Genomic DNA, 22,787 nt, shown 5'->3' with positions numbered 1-22,787 from the left:
TATGTATATATATATGTGTGTGTGTGTGTATGTGTGTGTTAAGGCCATGTAATTGAACATAACCATAAACGCCGCTAGATGGCGATAACTGATCACCAGATTATATTGTTATAAACGAAAAGACATTGACGATCTGGTAACGAGATTATTACGATGTATAATTAACGAGATGTAATGTACGATGTTGATGTCTGAAGAGAAGAGACGTTCTTCTCGGTTTGCTATATTCCATATTTGTTATTTTTGTCTTAACTAATTTACTTTTGTTAAATTAAATATTTAGTTACCAAGTACATGTACTTATTTACCACTCAAATACTAACAAATGGGGGCACGGCCTCCTTAACCCTCCCCTAGACTGTAAACCTAAAGCAATGTTTCGAATTGGATATCTATCGATAACGAAATTATCTTCTAAAAGAAAAAATAATAATAACTGTACTAAAAATCAGCAAAAGAGAGCTGATTATTTGAAGTGAAAAAGAAAGACGACAACAAACCGGTGAGTTTGTTCAGATTTCTTCTATTTTGAATTTATAAATTGTCATCATGATTACTTTGAATGAAATACCGATTATGAAAATCTTTCTTAAAACTGCACATTCATCTACCGTGAAATTACTATTTAAATGCATTTTTGATGAAGAATATGATAGAAATTCAAGGAAAAAATTACGTGTTTTTTCGGGATTTCCCCCTCAAACGGATATAGTTAAAAGAAATGATAAAGTATTACAAGAATTAAATTCAGCGCAATTAATCATAGTTTGCAATAGTTTAGGAATAGAATGTACCGGTACTGCTGCGGAATTATGTGAAAATATTTTTGCTATATTAAGCGATTTGGAAACACTTACAAATTCCATCTCTGAGTCATTAACTGAGGATGAATGTGAAACCGAAATTGAATCTTCAACTTACCTTGAGGGGAATAAATTAGCTTCTTCGATTGTTTCTACTTCCGTGTTCACAAAAGATGATAATTATTCAATTTTGCGTGAACTTATTTTAACGATGAGGCAATTTAAAGGTACCGACAACTATTCAATCCAATCTTTTTTTGCCAACTGTGAAGAAAATTTTACTTTTGTTAGAAACATTACGGATGCTAAAAAAATAATCTGTGTTAAGCGTTTGCTGAAGGGATCCGCTTTAACATTCCTCCATACTTTAAAAAATATTTTCTCATATCCTGAATTAAAGAACGCTTTATTCAAGGAATTTTCGGATCAATTAACTTCTTTTGAAGTACATAAAGAAATGCAGAATCGAAAATTGCGAAATAGAGAAACTTTGTTTGAATATTTTTTAGCGATGCGCGAAATCGCCTCTAAAAGTAACTTTACGATAGACGAACAATCAATTATTGAACATACTATTAATGATATACCGGATTCTAATCAAAACAAAATTATTTTGTATCAATGTAAGACTATCTCGGAATTTAAAGATAAGCTTAAAATTTATGAAAAAATATTTAATTCCAGAAATAAGACCTCGTCAAATTCGCATAGTATTGACGATAGACGATGAGTAACGAGATGTAATGTACGATGTTGATGTTTGAAGAGAAGAGACGTTCTTCTCTGTTCGCTATATTCCATATTTGTTGTTTTTGTCCTAACTAATTTACTTTTGTTATATTAAATATTTAGTTATCAAGTACANTATATATATATATATATATATATATATATATATATATATATACAGATTACAGAAGATTACAAAATCGAAAGGTAAAATTTGAAACTAACTTCGATAAAAGTCACTATTCTTAATTCCTTGATTAAATTTTGCAACAACCCTGAAGTGAAAATTTTTTTTTCATAAGTTAATTAAATTAAACATTTTAAGTTAATGATCTCCTCTGGAGAAAGAACTCCGATCCTATCCATAAATCTCAATTTTACAAGAAATGAGCAGTGACATTACATGAAACTGAAAATCGCTGTACGATTTCATTGACTTTGGCTCAAGAAAGATCGCGGGCAAAATTAGAAATTAGAAAACATATTTAATTACGACTCTATTACTAATATGTAGAGAAATGGAGACATTGGATTTTTATATTTTCGCTGAAATTGCTTCAATTTTTCTAATTTCTAAATTTGCCCGCGATCCCGCGATTTGGCACGCAGGAAATATTCCTGCGTGCCAAAATTAAGAAGCGGGCCCTAGAATTTATGTACACATAGAAAGATGTCTATAGAAACCTTACCTTCTCACAGATATTGATTCCTCTTTTTGGGCAGATATTTTGAAATTTTGAACCAATGTTTCGGAGCACTCTTTGAATATTCCCAAAAGCTAGAGGGAAAATTATTCATAAACTGACAATACAAAATACAATTCAAATTAGCACCACAAATAATTTTATTAATAGTTATAATATATGCTGTAGCTGTAGGATGATATTGTAAATGTCCCACTATGATGTCTTTGTAAAAAGAAAAGTACATGAACCAAAACTTGCAAGATCAAAAAAATTTCAAATGACATTTTGCAAAAGTTCGTGTGTTGGGTTCATGATAGCAGATTCTGGCTTCTGTGTCATCAAATTGGAGGGAAATCGTGTTCAATCAATTTCAAACAAGTTCACGAGATTTAATGCTCTACAATAAAAAGCTAAAATAGTTGGGGGGTTCAAGAATATGCGCCCCAGATTTATTCCAATAAGCAACAGAAATCTGCACCACGTTTTTCGTATGATAATAAAGTCTCGATTAGATAGTTATTGGATAGATTCAGGACCTTTATTCTTCCATCAGGTGAATCAACGCCTCCTATAGCTGAAAGCCTCCACACGGTTTTTTATTTAGGTAGTCCGATCAGACCACTGTGAAGGATATCCATTTACCGTACGAGTCATTTAATACAGAATATAGTTAAAAAAATAAAGTGTTAGCAAATATATGGCTAAAAATTTATTTTATTTATGAATACTATAGGCTTGCCTAACTTGTTGGCTTGTCTAACTTGGCTCACTTGTCAACCACTACAGATTCAATTCTCAAATATATAAGATGAATTTCTTTCAATTACTTTTATAAAAGGTTTTGGGTACATGCGCACAACTAGTTCGTTTTTTAAGCAGTCTGCGCGGACTACTTATAAAAGACTGTGTGGTGGCTTCTTGATGTAGGAGGTGATGGGTGAATCCTATTTCTGATTAGTAAGCTCTTGATTATATGTCGACTGGCTCATCATTTTCCATAAGAAGGAAAGCCTCTGCATGGACCTATTTAATAGTCTGACGTAAAGAACATAAACTGCGCAGTGGGATCGTAATACGAATTATGTCATAACGATCAGACTATTAAACGATTGGATTTATCGTTTATGGTTACCCGCGCGGAAGCCTTTTCTTTTCTAGGAGATGTTGACCGGCTGCCATATTCCACAAGGACAAATCGCCACTCTTTAGCCAATGATTTAAAATCACGCCACACACCAACTATTAATCTAAATGTTTCTCCTTTTGAACAAAATTATTTTTCAAAAGCTATTCCACACATAAGAAACTGTATTGATATGCTCGTGTGAACGTTATCTAAAGAGCGAAATTGCTTGACGCATATTTCAAAATAAAATAAGTTACAAAGCAAGACTTTTCTCATTAAATTATTCACATATCGTTAATCTGAGTAGAACAAAAAGAAAAGCATTGCTTTCAGAGGAGAAACACCCGTCGTTACCAGATAAAAATGATTAGAATTGTAAATCATGCATTATTCCTTCACTAATTCTTCATTTCCAATTAGATTGTGACCATTTGGATCATGTGATCTTTATAAGAAAACTAAAAATGCTTTATTCTTTGGGTAATTACCATGATTGACAGTTACTCTATATATTACTACCATGTGTTGGGCTCAGTATGACAGATCACAGTATATTTAAACAGTGAAGTGGGAGATTTGATACCTGTCATGTGTGGTTGCTGAAACGTGGCATTTGTTTAAGTTAGCAACTGTTCTCTCTATTCTATTTCGAGTAAACCACGCTCGTCAAGTACCCATTCTCTTAAACGACACATTCTAAATTCTTTCCCAAAGATTCATTCTCAAAGATTTCAATTATTTACTATATATTTACACAGAGCGTTCTCCTTTCAATTACGTTCGAATCCCGGCGAGGGCTGGTCGATACAAATTCCGCATCCGCCTTGCACTGACCACAGTGCTGACGTGAAATATCCTCAGTGGTAGACTATATTGGGTTAGAGCCTCTTGCCGTCAGGCTAACCGTGGGAGGTTCTAGTGGTCTTCCTCTCCATGTAACGCAAATGCGGTTAGCGCCATCAAAAAGCCTCCGCGGAGGCAAATTTCTCCCAATACTTGATCCAGGAGTTCTCTTGTCTTCTGAATTGGGTTCAAAATTACAAGGCTACGTAGTTAAACATTAGTAGTTGTGAAACCAAAAATTGGGTCGGCTGTTCAACAACAGTAATAAAATAAAATATTTATGTATTTACACAGATTCTTAACAGAAAGACAGCATGAAGTCATGTCGAACATAAAAAAAATCTAATTATGCATCGAAGTTTCCAGGTATAGAAAAAAATATCATGGTTACAATAAAATACATAAAAAAAAATAATAAATCTAAGTTAAGTAAAAGAATTATACTAGAAAGAATTGTTTTCCATTTAATTCGATGTCCGATACAGCTTTCACTTCCTAACTTCTGTAGAGAAACTTAGCTCAACTTTAATACGCTATTTTGCTGATAAAGATAAGCTGGTGCTGACGTCATAGATCACATGTGTGAGTGTGGGAGATCTTTTTTTTCTTGAAGTGCAAGTACCCAATTAAAGGGTAATTCCAGACAGTATTCTTTGGGGGCTAGGGAGAGTTAAGCGAGATGGGAAAGGAGACTACTAACATATTCTATATTCTTTGCTGATATTTTTAATATAGAGTTTATTTCAATTATATCCATTACAATATTTTTTAAATAACAAAAGTTCCTTGCAATCGATTTGAACGACTTACTCTTTTAAGCTTGCTTATTGAGAATGCAGGACTGATGATGGATCTAATTCTCTTCCAATCTTCTCCTTCGTTTACTAAAATAGATAGATCGAAATTTTTGAGCCCAGTAAAGAAACTCTAAATAAACAGAAAAAAATTGATTTAGTTAAATAAATCATGATATTTAGCGAAAAATAGTATTTTCTCTGCTACAAGAAGCTAATAGCTTGTGACGTAACTACCACTATAAATATTAAATACTGAATGAGTAGTATATAATATATTAACATGATTCTATCCAAAGGTACTTTGTGATAGATAAATGTTGACACTAGACAATAAAATATATCCCTTCACTGGTGACGTGCGGACGTGATCAGAACTCATTAACATGATAGATGGTCCACAATAAACAGTTGATTAGCGTAATATAAAACTGCAAAGACAAATCGGAGAAATAAAAAAAAAATTAGCGAAATGCTATGAAGAAAAAATATATATAATGAGCAAAAATGTTACAAATAAATTAACAGCATGAATTAACTAGTGGTATCCGTTCATCGAATTCTAACCCAGATAATATTCTGCAAGTGGAGTAATGTGGCTTAACTACCACTATAAATATTAAATACTGAATCACTAGTATATAAGACATTTAAAAGTCGATTTTATCGAGAGGTACCTTATGATAGATGAAAGTTGACTTAGTCTATAATTAAATCTTGATCGTACGAACGGAAGTGTCTCTACACATTGTAGACTTAAGTGATTAACCAGCCTTAAAAGACTTTATGAACGTTTATTGAAATTAATTGAAGATAATGTAGGGGTGGAACAATAAATTATGAGTTCTGCCATAGTCTTTTTACGACTTATAAAATGAAGATAATGTAGTGGTGGAACAATAAAATATGAATTCTGCCACAGTTTTTTCACAGACAGGTATGCTGCCGATTATGAACCAAGAGAAACTGATAACGGATAGTGGTATTGCTTCGGCTGCCATAATATTACTCTATCAGTGCTACTATTAATTGAAACAAGTGAATTTATTCCGCTAAATTATTTAATCCCAAATTTTATGTTTACCGGAAGTATCACTTCTACTCTAACTACAAAAGATTTTTTTTTAATATTACTAACAGCCAGAGGTATAGAAAGACTTTTACGCAACAAAAGGGTGGGACAAATAAGAACATAAAGAAACGAAAAACATAACAGTCCATAGCAGTTCGTAGGGGTGCAATATAGATCTACCTCCTCGTGGTGCACCCTGCTAACGTTTTTGAGGCAAAGTGATCTTTGGCTAGTTCCTTGACTAGAAAAAAGAGTCTTGCCAAATGACAGTGGTGGTGAACGGCAAACGAAGACAATAAAATAAAATATTCAAATCAAATACATCAAAAGTTTGAAAGAAGTCGAGTTCGCGTCCAAGTAAATTATTATGAGTAATAGCTTTAAGGTATCTGCTCCAATACATCAGTAGAGAGGTCAGGCTGTTAATGATATTTCTCCATATTAATTATAATTTCTAAAACTCAATAGATGGCGCTCTGCGCAGTAATGTAAAATCATTAGTTTTCTAATCAGTTTCCTCCATGACACTGCACCATTATCATCATCCTTATTGTTATTAAATATATATAATGTTAAAAGGCGTTTATTATGATTGAAACCCCGAGATCTGAGATCATATCACCGTATTTAATACAGGTCACTTTCTGTTACACAAAATAATCAAGGGAAACATGTTTGCTTAAGTAGCCTAGTAGCAACAGAACAAGTCAGTGAAGCATTAGAATCACTAACAGTCAATGCAAGCTAAAAGTGAAATAGCTGACATATACGATAATGAAAAACGTAATTTAAAATCACATACCTGCCAACTTTCAATCTTTCCGAGAATGGATTTTCAGAGTGGTTGTAAAACAATAAACGAAAAACAATCTGATTCGAAAATTTATTTATATTTTGATCCCGTTGAAATTCGCTTGCGCAAAGATTATTATGCTTTGGTATATTTATTGTAATTATTTATATGTAGTGGTGGCCAGACTCATTTAGAATTATCATTATAATTCAAAAAGTTAATTGGAATAACCTGAGTATTGCTACCACTTTAAATATGAAAATAAAATCTTCTGGAAAATCCTGAAGAATTGGCAAGTATGAAATCAATGGAAGCTAAAAGCGCCGGTGTAAATGGCAAGAATTAAAATGCGGATTAGACCTAGAAAATTAAAGATGAAAATAAAAAGACTAAATTATTAAAAAGTAATTAAGATGAGGGGGGTATAGAATTGTGGAGCTTACTGCTAACTCTGATGTAACCCTTCTACAGTTGATTCAGCTTTCGTAAAACTTGTGGGGAGTAGTTATCAACTATGTCAACCTTCATCAATGCATACCCTCCAACTTATAAGGATTTTGAAAATAATTCTTTCTAGTGGTAGCGAACCAAAGTAGAAATTTTTAAAGCAAATGGATCTCTCATAAAACTTTTATCAGAACTTAAGAATTTAGCCATATGGCCTGCACTTTTATAAGTAATAGTGGACAAGTTACGCTAAAATTAATTTTTTTTAAATATTAAGACATTAATTTTGCTACCGTCTGAAAAGAAGATTTCTGAAACTACGGATATTCCGTAGCAATTGGAGGGTATGTCAATAAAAAGGCACCCTAACATAGAATCGAGTTACCATGTCTTATATACTAGGGAATAGTATTTCTGTAGTGGTAGGTACACTACAGTATACCCCACCAGAATTATATCTGTGATAGAATTGGATGAGCGGATACCACTAGTTGATTCGTTGCTGTTTTTGTGAGAAGCCGGGAGAGCTGTATTAAGATCACTGTATTTTTTGCTGATCGAGAGAGCTGTATTAAGTTCACGGTCATGGCCATGCCTGTTGCCTTTATCAGTGCAGTGTATGCAGGCCGACGTTGCGTGAGATCGAGACTGAGTAGCAACAGCTCGAGGAGGTGGATGATGTCGCAGTCACAAGTAGCAAGTCAATTGTTCAATGTGGCCAATTCATTGAAGTAGGCGTGCTCTAATCGAAGTGGGCGTTACTGTTAAGATAGGAGTGTTCATATCAAAGTGGGAGTTTCTGTCAAGGTAGGCATATTCACATCACGTCCGAAGGTTACCAATTATCTTTGTTGAGAATCGGTTGCGTGTGTTTTATTCTACATTTTTAGTTAAGTCAGCCGCCAAAGATAAAAAAAGAATTACAAAATACGAAATTACGAAATTTAAATGTCACTTAAATGAAATTTTAACAACTAAATTAATTACATCCAAGATTAATCGAAGACGTAAAAACAAAAGAATAGACGTGAAGCAATCACAATATGAGAAAGTTTTACGATGGTTCAGTTCAGTTCATTAAGGAGACAAAAATACATTGAGGGTACTTTGAAGTTTACAGGTTCGCCAGAACATGAACTTCGGTACTTGAACCAAGTACGCTGATTACACCACAAGCTTACCAGATCCAATCAGATCCTTTCATTTCTTACAGTGCAACTAGTCACTTTATCGTTTTCATATTGATTTACTAAACAATTACTAATAAGTCAGTGACAGTAGCTATCAATTTAGCTAAAGCTCTATTTTCTTACAATTTTTTTAAAAGGTTTTTAAGGGGGAATCATGGTCAGGAAAAATATATAAATATAGTTAACTGAAGATATCGTAGTCGTTCTATATTTAAAAAAAGGGGGGTTGAAACGAATGGATCTTGCGAAAAACAGTTACGTCATTGTACTTTGAAAGGTTTTTAAAAATTTAAGGCATGTGGTGAAATGGTGGCAATATTAAGACCATCTGGAAGGGTTTTGATTTAGTGATAGTTCGTTAGTGTGAATATAATTAATATGTAAAGTGACTATTGAACAAAGAACTTAAGAACGTTAGTGATTTTGATCGATGTAGTTCTTAGTAATATAGTAATAGTTGGTAAAATGCTCATATTATTTTGATTTGTGTTACCTATTATAGATAATAGAGTCATATGATTTTCGGATATTAATATCTTAATTTTCATGTAATTTTGTTGCTGGTCAAAGTTACCCTTTTATCAAAACAACTTTTGTGCTATTGCCTTTTCGCGCACAAATATAGTATTCAATAAATAATCATAAGAAACTGGAGAGGTAAAATATAACTTGATTAAAAACCTCACTCCCTTCAAAAGCATATAAAAATGGATATAACAGTCGACATGTTCCAAGAGCTAAAAAATAGTCTCCATTTTCAAGTCTTGCCAAGTGTGAATCTAAAAAAAAAAAAAAAAAAAAAAAAAAAAAAAAAAAAAAAAAAAAGCTTTGCTTGGCAAAAGTTTTTACTCCAAGCTGCTATATATATTTATTCAACGATCATAAGTTTGCATTTTAAATATCCATAGCTGCAAAAGATTCTTGTAATTAAATGGTAATTATTTTTTTATGTGCAATTCTATAGTAAAATATCAATGAGAAATGTTGCCATAGCTGTATGATAAAGATGTACCATAGCATATGGAAAAACTTTCTTAGTTTTATGGCAAAAATTTGCCATACAACAAAATGCCATAGGATATTCCTATGGGATTTTATCTATGGTAAAATTTTGCCTTGCACTTTTGCCATATACGTATGGCAAAAGTTTGCCATACATGTATGGCAGAATTTTGCCATACGTATATGGTAATTTTTGCCATGCGCGTACGGCAAATGTTTGCCTGACATGTATGGCAAAATTTTGGTATACGTATATGGCAAAAGTGCGTGGCAAAAATTTACCGTAGGCAAAACCCCGTAGTAATATCCTATGGCAAATTTTCCAAAGGGAATGTAAAAAATCAAAAGTGATTAGAACAAGGAAATGTAAAGATCGTTGCCAATAAAATCATTTTGTTTCTTCTCATTCTCTGGCAAGTCTTGAAAATGGGAGTGTATTTTTGAGCGCTTGAAACATGTGGACTGTTATTTCTATTTTGTATATTTTTGAAGGAAAGGAAGTTTTTAATCAAGAAATACTTAGAGTGTTTTTGACCCCATTGTTTATAAACAAATGTATTTATGTACTGTCTTTATCCTCACCTTCACATTCTACTTTGATATAGTATTTACATTGCTGATTAAAACTGATTGAGAAGTCGGTGTCTAAATGTGGTTTGGAAAATTAAAGCACGCAAATCCGTGATTTGACTCAGACTTTTTATTGGGCATATTTTTCATTATTTTGAATTAATTTATGTCAAAATAAGTGAAAAATGTTATTATATTTAGCATTTAAATATTTAATTGTTGGAAAGTACAGCATAAAACACCGGCATTACATTTTTACACACAATTATAAAATTCATTTATTCAAAGACAATTCCATGCAAAAAACAAAAAAACAAAACTTTTAGTGCATATTTATTATTTTTTATTATTTAACTTAAGAATGGGTGTATATTAAAATAAAAATTAAGGATGCATACAAATAATTGTATATTAAAATAAAATTAATTTATTAATAAAATAAATACACAACATAGAGGGAGAATATTAATGTGAATATGAATAAGACTTAAATAAACTGAAATGAATTGATATCAAACATTATGAATTTATTCAAAAGATTTATGTATGGGGGACGAACTTATGAGAATATCGTTATGTTTTTTGTTCAACTACAAACATACATAACAATTTACTTGTGTTTCTGTATAATATTCAGCAACGTGCGAGGCGAAATTTCTGTACGTGAACCTTCTGTACGTTATAGTAAACTAAAAATATCGATCGTCTATTTATTTTGAAATTTGAGCCAAACTTGGTGAAAACAATTCTTCAATGGAGTAAGTGCATGTCATCTTGGAGTAAGTTTTCTCATTCATTAGATTAGAGTTTAGATTTCATGACATGCTTTAAAGTGTGTAAAAACATTCGCTTCTTTCAGAACTTTTAAAAACACACAATTTTTAGCGTTTTACAACACTTCAACACCTAATTCGTTTAGACATTTTTACAACTTATCTTCTTATTTGAGAACAGGTTTTCTTTACACTAGTTTAAAAAAGAGAGGAATTTATTACCCTTGCTCTTCTATCTACTGCATCCTGCTCATAGCATTTAAGGTCGTTAAATACAGAAATATAACTTTCATTTTTAGCTCTCTTTCAATTCGTTGACCATTAATAGCTTTTAACCTATAAAACTAATATTAACTCTTAACTATTATTAACCTATAAAACTAACATTAACTTTGAACAAATATTAACTGCCTATTCGCCAAATAGTAACATGAATGCGGAGCTAAATGAATCTATTTTAAATCTAACTATCATAGTTTCTAAGGAATGTTTCCCAAAATGTTTGGATAATGATATTGTATCAAATAGATATTTTGTTTTTATTTTATACCCCTCGTTGAGCAGCCGACCCAATTTTTGGGTTTACGACTACTAATATTCAATTCCGCAACCTTGTAATTTTGAGCCCAATCCAGAAGACAAGGAAACTCCTGGATCAATAGCCCCAGAGATATTTATTTGTTATGGGAACATGGGGGACTTCGCGACTTGACAGATTTAACGTGCATCAGTCACCATTTACTACACGGGGAGTCTTCGGCCTGCCTAGGATCGAACACACGAATTCTAACACATAGGCCCAGTGCCCTACCAACCAGACTATCCCGGCCTATCAAATAGATATTATTATATACCTTTGTATCAATAGATACTTTAAATAATTTTTTTATGAGAAAAAGAAAGAATACATCCTTATAAATTTGAGATTCTGCCGAATAAAAATGGGTCTTTTTCTCGAAGGTTCCGCGGAACACCTATTGGAAATTCTATACATTGCTTCATTAGGGATCAAAAATTTTGAAAGAAGTTTGTTTCAGACAATTTTTCTCTATGATTGCTTGATTCAGTGATAACTTGAAATAAAATATTCATTCTCACAATTTTAAGAATTTTCGACATCGAATTCGAAGAGGTATTGTAGTTTTTGTTGTATTGATTTCTTTAAAATTTTCAAGAAACTTTAATGTGACACAAATAATGCTCTCTTGCACAAGTATGAACTACTAAAACACGTGATACAGGAAATAAGGAATAAAAATTAATTTATACTGAGTGAATAATTTTCATGCATTTTTAAACATCTAGTAAAATTATAGAAGAATTAAACTTACTCTTCTGTTTATAAAAGTTGGGAAATCTTTGATAAAAACATCTCGGATGAGTTTTGGGTCACCTACAACTAGAACAGGACGATGACCTTCAAAAGAGCTGAAAAAAATTTTAAACTCAATACAAAGTACAAAATAATTGCATAAATACAATGATAAAAATACAAAAGTATGACATAAGTACTAAGTACAAAAGTATGACATAAGTACAAAATACAATATTACGACATAAATACAAAGTACAAAATTATGGCATGAATACAAAAGTTATTACAAGAACACAATAAACTTAATAAACATAGCTTTCGACTAAATATCAAGAATTTTCAAACTTTCTTATTAAGCACATGGTTAGATGATATGTTAAAAATATTTCTGTAGAATATGAGTGGGTGTTTCCTTGAATTTTTATTAAAAATTTTCTTTATGCTTCTATAAAATTAAAAAAATTTTATCACCAACGGAGATTCGGCTGTTAATCCTTGTGCAAATATTGGAACTCTATTGTAGATAAGTGTTTTGAAACTTAGTGTCAATTACAAAGCTTGAGTTATAATCATTCAATCCATAAAAAAACTATAAATACAGTTTAAACAATATGTTAGAAGTATTATTTCAGAATGTGGGTGGATGTTTTCTGAAATTTTTATTAAAAATTTTCTTTATGCTTCTGTAAAATTTAAAAAATTTAACGGCTCATGGAGACTCAGCTGTAAATCGTAGTGCAAACATTGAAATTAAGATAAATATTTTTTTAATAATTCAATGCCTTTTACAAAATTTGAGTTTATAATCATTTAATCAATGCAAAACTATAAATGAAATTGAAAAATAAATCCTTATAATAAATAATTTGTTACACAATTACGCGCTGTTAAATTAAGTTAATGGGCTAAAAATTAAAGAAATTGTCAAGTCAGTGATTATTCACTGCGTTGTTTCAAGAAAAAAAAAACATTGAAATTTTGTAAAAGCTTATCACACCCAGACTGGTGTCATTAGAAAATCTTTAATAATATTGATATGAATATCAACTTATTTTAGAAAAATGTTTAAAAATGTGAATTTTGTTATTGAGTAGGTATACTGAAAACTCGGAATTTGTACATTTTTTAAATTTCGTGAATATTTTTAATAACAAATTCCTAAAACTACAAAATTTTAAAGATAAGTCCCAAAAATTAAAAAAAAAAAAAAACTAGACTAGTTCCTAGTGTTATTTTCGAATTTGGCATCCCAACTAAATGTATCCATTAAATTCATGCCGGATAAAGCTTTGAATAATCCGTAACAGGACCAAAACTAGGGCAATTTTAAGGGCTATAGTCCATTGAACTTAAAACTTCTCTGGTTTTTTAGACGATTCCTTAACAATAGATGTAGAGTTATTTGTTTTAGGTACATATAAGACACTGATATAACCTCTCTTACTTCATACAAGAGAAACATGGACTTTCGATATATACCTACAACATTTATTGAGCATGTTTGGGGAAAAAGATCTCGTAGCATTCGTTTGTACAGTGCAGGAGGAACAAGATACAAGACTATTGTAAACTGTACAGCAAGCATTGTAAACTACCACAAATAACCCAAGTCATTAATAGCAATGGATAAAGAAGCTATGAGGATAATGCTGCGACTAAGATATCAATATTCATAAAACCTTTAGATTCCGAGTTAGTAAAAGAAGACCACCAACCAACCTATTAAGAAATTCAATGACAAAATACAAGTCATGAAAAAATGGTGTGCAGAAAATAAAATTGCGAAGGGCACTGACAAATGTAAGCTCATATTTATAATAAGAAAAAAAATAAATGAAACTCATATGAGACCGAGTCTCAAATGCCATCCCGATTGTTACTAATGCTGACTATCATGGTTTGGCAGTCAACAACAAACATAACGGGATAAAATTATAAAAGAAGGCACAAGCAGCTTTCGCATGCTTAAGACCACTTCCAAACACAAGATCGAAGCTTCCCTTAAATCTAGAGACTATCATATATTACTTGTATTAGACATATTATAAAAAATGCTGGTTCCACCTAAACAATAGACAGATCAAGAAATTAGAAATTATTCAAAATAAGTTCCTCAGAAGAATCACATGAGCACAGTGAAACATTCTGCTGGCTCTACCTTAACAGTAGGCAGATCAAGATATTAGAAAATGTACAAAATAAGTTCTTTAGGAAGATCACGGGAACACCGTTGAACCTTCTGCTTGCTCTGCCGAAACAGTAAACAGATTAAGGATATAGAAACTATTCGAAATAGGTTCCAAAGAAGGATCACATGAGCAGCGTGGAACATTCTGTTGGTTCTGCCTAAACAGTGAACAGTCTAAGGATATATAAACTATTCAAAAGAAGTTCCTAAGAAGGATCACATGAGCACCGTGGAACATTCTGCTGGCTCTACCTTAACAGTAGTAATCAGGAAATTAGAAACTATTCAAAATAAGTTCATGAGAAGGATAACGGGAGCACAGCGGTACCTTCCAAAGAAACTTATTAGAAAAGATCTTAACAAAGAAGTGATTTAAGAATTCATGAAAATACATATCGCTAGCTTCTTTAACAGTCCTGAAGAGAGCACTACAGCCAACTTCCATCTCTTCTTGAACAAGGAACTCATTCATAATGTCATAATCCAATTACAAATTTCCTTCTCTCAGACGGGTCTTCTTTTCGAATAAATTTAACAGATAACCCGATTTAGCCATCCCCCCATTTCTACAGGAATACTCCCAAAGAACGGAAAGGACCAAAAGCTAACCTCGACTCGGGAGGATTCCACCTCTAAAATATAAACCTAGTTGCGCCCTAGAATCAATATTTTTACTACAATCTGAATTTCATGTTTTTTTAGTCTAAATTTTATATTTCTTTCAATAACTAAATCGTGTCTCAGTTTTACTGACAAATACACCATTCGCAGACTGCCTCACGTTTTAATCCATCTATCAGTTTTTATCCTAGTCTTTTATCTATCAGTCTTAGTTGTCCTAGGACTCATCCAACGCCTCCTATATCTGAAAGCCTCCACACGGTTTTTTATAGGTAGTCCGATCAGACCATTGTAAAGGATATACACTTTCCGAACGAGTCATTAAATACAAAATCTAGTTAAAATAAGAAAGTGGTAGCAAATATATGACTAAAAATTTTTTTTATTTATGAATATGATTGGTTTGTCTTATTCACTTGTCAACCGCTACAGATTCAATTCTCAAATATATATGATAAATTTTCTCAATTTCATTTATAAAAGGTTTTGGGCACATGCGCATAACTGGTTCACTTTTTAAATAGTCTGCACGGACTACATATAAAAGACCACGTGAAGGCTTTTTGATGTAGGAGGTGATGACTCATCAGAGATGAAAGAGTGGAGTGTGCGGACAGGTACTCTGCTAGAAATCATATTAAGTCAAGTGAAAACTACCAATTATGATGGGATGAAATTGAAAAAGACTTGAAAATTAAAAATTAGGAAAATCCCCTAGTAGAGGTAGCCAATGTCGTCAAGGGGAGGTTCAGTTTATGAAAAAAAGAAAAAGAATTGTAGTTAGGCGCAGAGAATTAAAATTAAAGTTACTTACCCATAAATTGGGCCCAAAGAAAAATATCTCTCTAGTTCAAGATCATGCAGTGGCTGTGAATAAAATTTTAAACGGTCAAAATTTTCATAAAATTTTTATACTCTATACACTAATTCACAAGTAAAAATAATAAAATTAGAAAATAATGTTTACATTTGCTTGTCATAATATCAATAGTATAATGTAATTTAGATTCAATAATATTTTTATGTAACTACCACATACAACAAAATAGAGTTAAGAATATTATACAAGGTGTTCTTTAATCACTTGCATTCATATATACTTTTAGAACTCTTATCAAAAATGATGATAATGAAATACATATCCGTTGAGTGCCACAAATAAATATTTAAATGTAGAAGAAACAAAAATACCAGAGGACAAACGAATTGCTTGTGAAAAAGGCGGCTCCCAAACTAATTTGTTTGTCGAGTGAAATAGTGCTAATAATCACCATTCAATATATATCTGTGCTATCCGGTTATGAATAAGATTTGTATGATTGTNGACCGAAATCGGTGGTTGTTGACTTTCACCGGTGAATGTCGTCAAACACCAAATACGTCGGTGAAAGATCGAATATTTCATTACATTCTTGTACATTCGGAACTGTATTTTGCTTTGGCTATATTGATACAGTATTAGAAAGCACTCCTTTTTGCGGATGTAATCGTGTGAGCCGATGAAGAGATTATAACTTTTCATTATTTTGTTTTCCGGCTTTTCCATAACTCTTTTACCATAAATAAAAAAAAATCATAATTTAAAAAAAATTTATTTTAATTAATAATTTTCCTTCTTTCCTTTTCATTAATCTTCAATACTTTTCCTGCTTTCAATCATCTCTCTCTGTACCGATATATATATGTATATACAGGGTGTCTCAGTTAAACGTTTCAGAACCAGAACTCCTTAGAGAGGTAGGGTGCTTCCTGACTACTCGAAATCATATAGCAATGTGGGGTCGGAAATGCTTTCTTGAATCGTTTTAATAATGTATTGAAAAAAGCATAAGGTACATGGGTTAAAGTAAGTGATCGAAGTTTCTGCCACCGGCTACAATGCACACCTTACATCTCCGATGCATGGACATCCGAACTTTCTGCAATACTCCAGGCATATCTCGAATTTCTCTGGCAGCTACTGCGATTCTTGCAACCAGCTCCTCGGCATTGTCAACAGGGGTGTCATAAACCAGTGTTTTCATATGACCCCAGAAATCAAAATCAAGACATGATTGGTCGGGTGACCGAGGAGGGCAACGCACTGGAAAGCTCGGAACTTTCGAACAACGTAAAAAATATTTAAAACTTTTTGCCAGAGTGTTTTCAGTAAAGGCTATTTATTATGTTATTTTTTTAGTAATCCGATTGAAAATGATTAGAATTTTTAAAAGAATGAAAATTAAATCACATTGCTAACAAAGAAAACATAATTCGAATTAGAATATGTTAAATTACATATTTTAATCCATAAGAATTTTAAAATAAACGTATTTCATTCATTATTATTTCGTATGGAAATCTATCTTTTTCACTTTTACACTTAATATTCCGTATTCCTGAAATATGTTGAAAGTTATGGATTTTAGGCATAAAGTTTTCTTAATCAATTAAAATAATACGAGAAAAATCTTACCGTTGTCGCAACATCTAACACAGATCCAATAAAAGGAAATGACTTCACATACGGAATATTTCGTTCTTTCCAATACGAAAACTTTTTATTTGAGTGCCTAAATTGAGAAAAATGAATGTTATTACAGCTAAAACCTCTCAGAATTATACCTGTCTGAACTGTCTCAAAGCATCTTCCTCCTTTTTGTAAAAAAAAATTTTCAAATAAATTATTTTTCGAAAACTATCTTCTGAGAGGACTAAAACATAAAAAAATCACTTTTTTTAAAAAATCACGTCTAAAACAAAAAACCGGCACTATCGAAAGAGATGCGACAGAAATTCCGAATATAACGATAATATTTCACACTACTTTTTTGTTTTAGGTGAGGTAAAAAAATACATAGAGATAAATATTTTCTTGTTTTTAATGCTTTTATTTTTTTTTAAATTTTGATTTAATTTAATAATTTTCTGTTCTTAAATTCAATATCTGGTATTCTAAATTGAAAAGTGATCAAAAATTTGATTGGGAATAACTTTTGCTTCCAACATTTAAAAAGCGATTTGAACTTGCACAATCATCTGGCGCAAAGTTCCATTTTATATTTTATCACTCTAGTTCAAAAAAAAAGATGAAATTTCTAATCGAAAATAAATTCTAATTAGCAATAAAATGTCGACAAAATTTGCTGGTGCCACCATGAAACGAAGAAAGGTTGTATACAATTAAGCACGACTAACAAGATGCAGCAATGGGATACCTGCAAGTGACGTAGTTTGGGTATCTCAATCCTGATTGGTTGTCGAAAAATAATGTTTACTTAGCAACTGTTCTTTCTATTCCATTTCGCGCAAGTCAAGCCTGTTAATTATTAATTCTTCAACTGTTTCTATATTCTTTCACTATATACTTCTTACTTAACGCATAGACAGGCACGAAATCAATTCGATCATAAACAAACTTTTTATACATCGAAGTTGACAGGTACGCAAAAAATCACTATTAGTACACTATCACTATTAATCACTAAAGTGAAGTATCACGGTTACAATAAAATGCACATAATAAATCTAAGTTAAGTAAAAGAATTAGACGAGACAGACTTATATTTCAACTCATTCGATGCACGATACGACTCTATGTTTAATTAAACTTATCGTTAATTAACATTCTTACTTATGTAGAAAGACTAAGCTCAGCTTTAATACGCCATTTTACAGATAAAGATTAGCTGGTGCTGACGTCATAGGTCACATGTGTGAGTATAGAAGGCTTTCTTCTTCTCGAGGTGCAAGTTTCTCATTGTAACATATATTAAAAAGCCTCCATTTTGTTGTCACATAAGAACTGAACTTTTAGCTACGCTCGTAGAATAAGTCTTCCTAAGTCAATAAGACAGAAAAGACTACCCTCCCATTTAGACTGTGCTTAAGTATTATTCCGGCTGCCCATGTAGCGGAGGATCAAGGATACGCAGTGGATAAACTGCGTTCAGAAAAGACTACCCTCCCATTTAGACTGTGCTTAAGTATTATTCCGGCTGCCCATGTAGCGGAGGATCAAGGATACGCAGTGGATAAACTGCGTTAGTAGAACTTTCCCATTTGGTTCCATGTGTGGCAACATAGTTGAAGAGCTTGGAGTAGGTGGTTGTTTGCGTAGTTGGAAAAAAGTTCCTCGTAGCAAGGGGACTGATGCCCCCATCCTATTGATCCCAGAGACGAAAATTTTTGGAATGGATGGTGAAGTCTTTTTAGAATATTTGATGAAATAGTGATATAGGAATCACTTTCGATCCGATTACATTTTTTTCTTGATTCACTTTACAAAAGTTTTTTTCACTTACATCCCATCATGTATCTGATTTTAGCCCTATTTAAGTTTTTTTTTAAAATTTGTTTCTTGTGATTCTAACTAGATTTTGAGCAGCTCAATAAATGCTGTGAGTATAGCATTCTTGCTTCTGCCTCCCTTTATATTGATTTAATTCATTTATTTTCTCAACTATGTAGCTTTTTCTTATACTTTTATGAATGAATGGGAGAAACTTGCCTTCGAGGAGGACGTTTTGGTGGAGTTAACCCGCATTTGCGTTACACGAAGAGGAAGACCACGAAAACCTTCACGGTTAGATTGACGACAAGGGAACTCTAACCCATGATCCGCCTACCACTGAGTATATTTCACGTCAACACTGTGGTTGTCGCAATCCGGATGCGGAATTCGTAACGACTGGAATTCGAACTCTGTTCGCCGAAATTGAGAGGCGAACGCTCTATTCCCTGAGCTATCGTGGCTCATGTAGCTTTATTTATAAAAAAAAAAATCATTCTAGAGAATTTCGACATACACTTTTATACTGGCCCATACGGGTCAAGGTATTATAATCTTGCATGCGCAAGTGTGGTGGTGGAAATCTTAATAATGTTCTGAGATTTTAGTAAACTGTTCTGACTTAATTTTGTAGGAATTAATTTTTTCACCACTACGTGTAGTAGTGTAATTATTAGATCCAAGTCTAATATTGAGGTACCATGTGCATGGTACATTAAGTTTTTTTTTCAACACAAGTTATAACGCAGTCTTCGGAATTCCTTTGCAGTTTGTTTCATTGAAATTTAGATTAAAGCGTTTCATTGAAAACACTACAAGTATAATAATAGTGGATGGTGCGTTTTTTCGATCGTAGTTGTAAAAGTCAGTCGGAAATAGAAACCCAAAAGTCTTACGACGGATTTTTACCCCTAACGCCATCTTCGCTTAGGTTTACACGATCAACCATCCCATTGAGATAAAATATTTCAAGAATAAGTGTCTGCAAATATATACGGGTGGATCACTGTCCTTAAGACACCAGATTGTCCGAGCCAGTGTTTATTCAAAACCTTTTTTGGAAAAGAGCTATACTGCCGTTGAACAGGAAGTAAAGGCAATACGCAACACTCTTAAACAGCAAACATGTCATCCGTGTACATTTAAAAATGTAGTTCTACTGTCTGACTCAATTCATCAGATCCATTCATGTTTCCACTATCAAATGAAAAATTTCTGAATTCAGCTGCTATATTTTTTGACGTCTCATCAAAAATACGTTGTTTTGCAATGGATCCCTGGTCATTGCTATTTATATGGTTATGAGCAAACAAAAATTCTTGCCATAAAGGTTGCTATGCTAACACACTGTACTAAACACACAAAAAATCTTTTCACTCCTCTGAACTAGTTATTAACCAAATTATGCTGTTGACACGCTAATCTGCATACTTGGTTAAAACAGAAACCAGATATGGAAGAAATAACAGTCTACTAGACATTCCTCACAAACCTAGACGGGAAGTAGTGGCAGCTTTTCATTTACTTAAAGGGAAAGTGCAATTTTTTTGCATTTGCCTTCTGCGTGAGACTGCCTGCCCCCTGTACAGCAAAAAAATAGAGTACTGTTTGTCTAAGATAGGTACTCTGACCACCACTAAGTCTGCGGCAGTCTGGTCCTATGAAAACAAGAAGAGGGCATTTTAGGAAGGGTAGCTTCGATAAAGAGGTCTCCTTTTTTCTCAAAAGAGGGACCCCGCACCCCTTCTTAAAATAATCATACCTCGTTACCATAGTAACTGCCACAGCTCCAGACGAATGTATGGCAGAGTACCTATCTTAGACAAACAGTAAATACCGCATGCATACCTGTGAATTTCTCCATCTCTCGCCTCCCATTATCAAAATAATGGGGGGGTGACGAAAGATATTATAAGGCAAAAACCTTTTGCTATCTCATGAACTTTTATATGTTATTGTTGCTGTTAATTTCCTTGTTCAAATTTTGTTTTTCCTGTACTTTTACTCACTGATCCAGACATTGGAAATAAAATAAAATATTTCACCTAAAACTTTTGATACATAAAAGTACTGGAAAAAATAACACATTACCAGAAAATCATTAATTTTAATCAAAAGGAATGAAACAACTTTTATAAATTTTAAGTACACAGTAAGAAACCGAGAGCTGTATTTACTCATGATTTATTCTCTTTATTATTTCTATATCTTCGAGGAAAAAAAATTATGGATGCATATTATTAGAAACTATGTCAGTTTAACTGGTATAAATGCCGGAGAGGATTGAATATTTAGAGCAATAGAGCAAAAGCCTAAATTGTTTTATCTATCACTAATGTAAGCAATGATACATTTTGACCGCTGAACAGGAAACAAATTGCTAGTTTATATTGCTAAAAATATTTTCATTGCCTGCCATGAATGCTGCTTTTCTGATTTAAAATATTGTTTATTCTCTTCAAAAAATAGCAGTACCTCGAAGATTCTGTAAATTTCAATTAAACACCATTCATGAATAAAAATATACATACCAACAGAGCAAAACAGTAATAATTCCTATAAGCAGGACTTCTGTTGAAATATAGTTGAAATATTCAAACATAGGCTCATTAATAGTCATTATATTGTGACGTAGTTTCTTAAAGTCCTGTGTCTCTTAATTTCTGCTTCAAGCAGCTTGCCACATAGACAGGAAAATAATAATTCCTATGAAGTTACCAATGCTTAATAGGAGTACCAGTTTTTGCACCTGATTTTATGGTTTTCAATATTCGTTTTATATTGTTTATTTGAGACTTTTCTTAAGTGAATGTATCCGAAAAAATGGTTTTATTTGATTTTAAGTAGCATTTAAAACATAAACCTTCCAGAAATCAAGCAACAAATATGACACATTTCATACTTCTTAATGATCAATAAAATTCCGCTATATTTTGTAATGGCAGATTTTTTTTAAACTCTAAATTGCAAGCTTGAAATCGACAACAGGTACATTAATTCTGATGAGAAGGTGCACTTAAGGATATTTTAAGAATCTCAAAACCATTTCTGCAAAAAAATCAAATATCAATATCTTTCATGTGTAAGATGGCCAATCTTCACAAATGCTAAAAGAAATTCTTAAAAGAATTGGGTAAACATTTCATTTGTTATTTCAGCTTTTTTTTAATCACCTGACTGGTCAACTGGCAAGCAGATGAGACTCAATTTATAACGTCGTTGCAGAGTGGAAGGATTAAAACAGGTCATAGGTCGGGAAGGAGGATACTAAATTTATTTATTAATTATTAGACAACAGCAGTCATGAGAGTGAGTGAAAGTGCACATGATAAGTTGCGCTCCTTGGTTATATGTTAGGGAAAATCTTGCAAAGTAAAATCCGTAAAATGTCTTAATTTAGGGAAAGAGGGAAATCTTAGTAGTTGCTATTGGTTTATGAGATGGATCGAACGTTTCCCACACAAGAGCAAAGGGAAAAATGTCCTGCTCTTAATTAAATGCATACTTGAGCCAAAAATAGATTTAAGAACAGGATGTGGCTTTTAAAAGTGTGAGAAAGTATTTC

At 32.4% G+C, this 22,787-nt stretch overlaps 1 protein-coding gene across 1 annotated transcript in view; it reads right to left on the bottom strand.

The window, feature by feature from the left end:
* The window catches only part of LOC107456759 (cytochrome P450 3A27-like), a 38,478-nt gene extending 16,495 nt beyond the window's left edge, over window positions 1–21,983 (bottom strand). The window contains exons 1-6 of the mRNA XM_071184919.1: window positions 21,754–21,983; window positions 17,408–17,504; window positions 15,767–15,819; window positions 12,160–12,256; window positions 4,998–5,114; window positions 2,222–2,310 (exon numbers count right to left, since the gene is read on the bottom strand). Of these exons, the coding sequence (XP_071041020.1) occupies window positions 2,222–2,310; window positions 4,998–5,114; window positions 12,160–12,256; window positions 15,767–15,819; window positions 17,408–17,504; window positions 21,754–21,842 (542 nt within the window). The 5' untranslated portion in view covers window positions 21,843–21,983. The remainder of the gene's footprint in view (window positions 1–2,221; window positions 2,311–4,997; window positions 5,115–12,159; window positions 12,257–15,766; window positions 15,820–17,407; window positions 17,505–21,753) is intronic.
* Between the last annotated feature and the right edge of the window lie 804 nt (window positions 21,984–22,787).

This window comes from Parasteatoda tepidariorum, chromosome 9, assembly GCF_043381705.1.
Source record: "Parasteatoda tepidariorum isolate YZ-2023 chromosome 9, CAS_Ptep_4.0, whole genome shotgun sequence".
Taxonomy (NCBI): Eukaryota; Metazoa; Arthropoda; class Arachnida; order Araneae; family Theridiidae; genus Parasteatoda; species Parasteatoda tepidariorum.
Note: the sequence above shows the minus strand (reverse complement) of the source record. Positions and strands in the feature narration are given on the sequence as shown.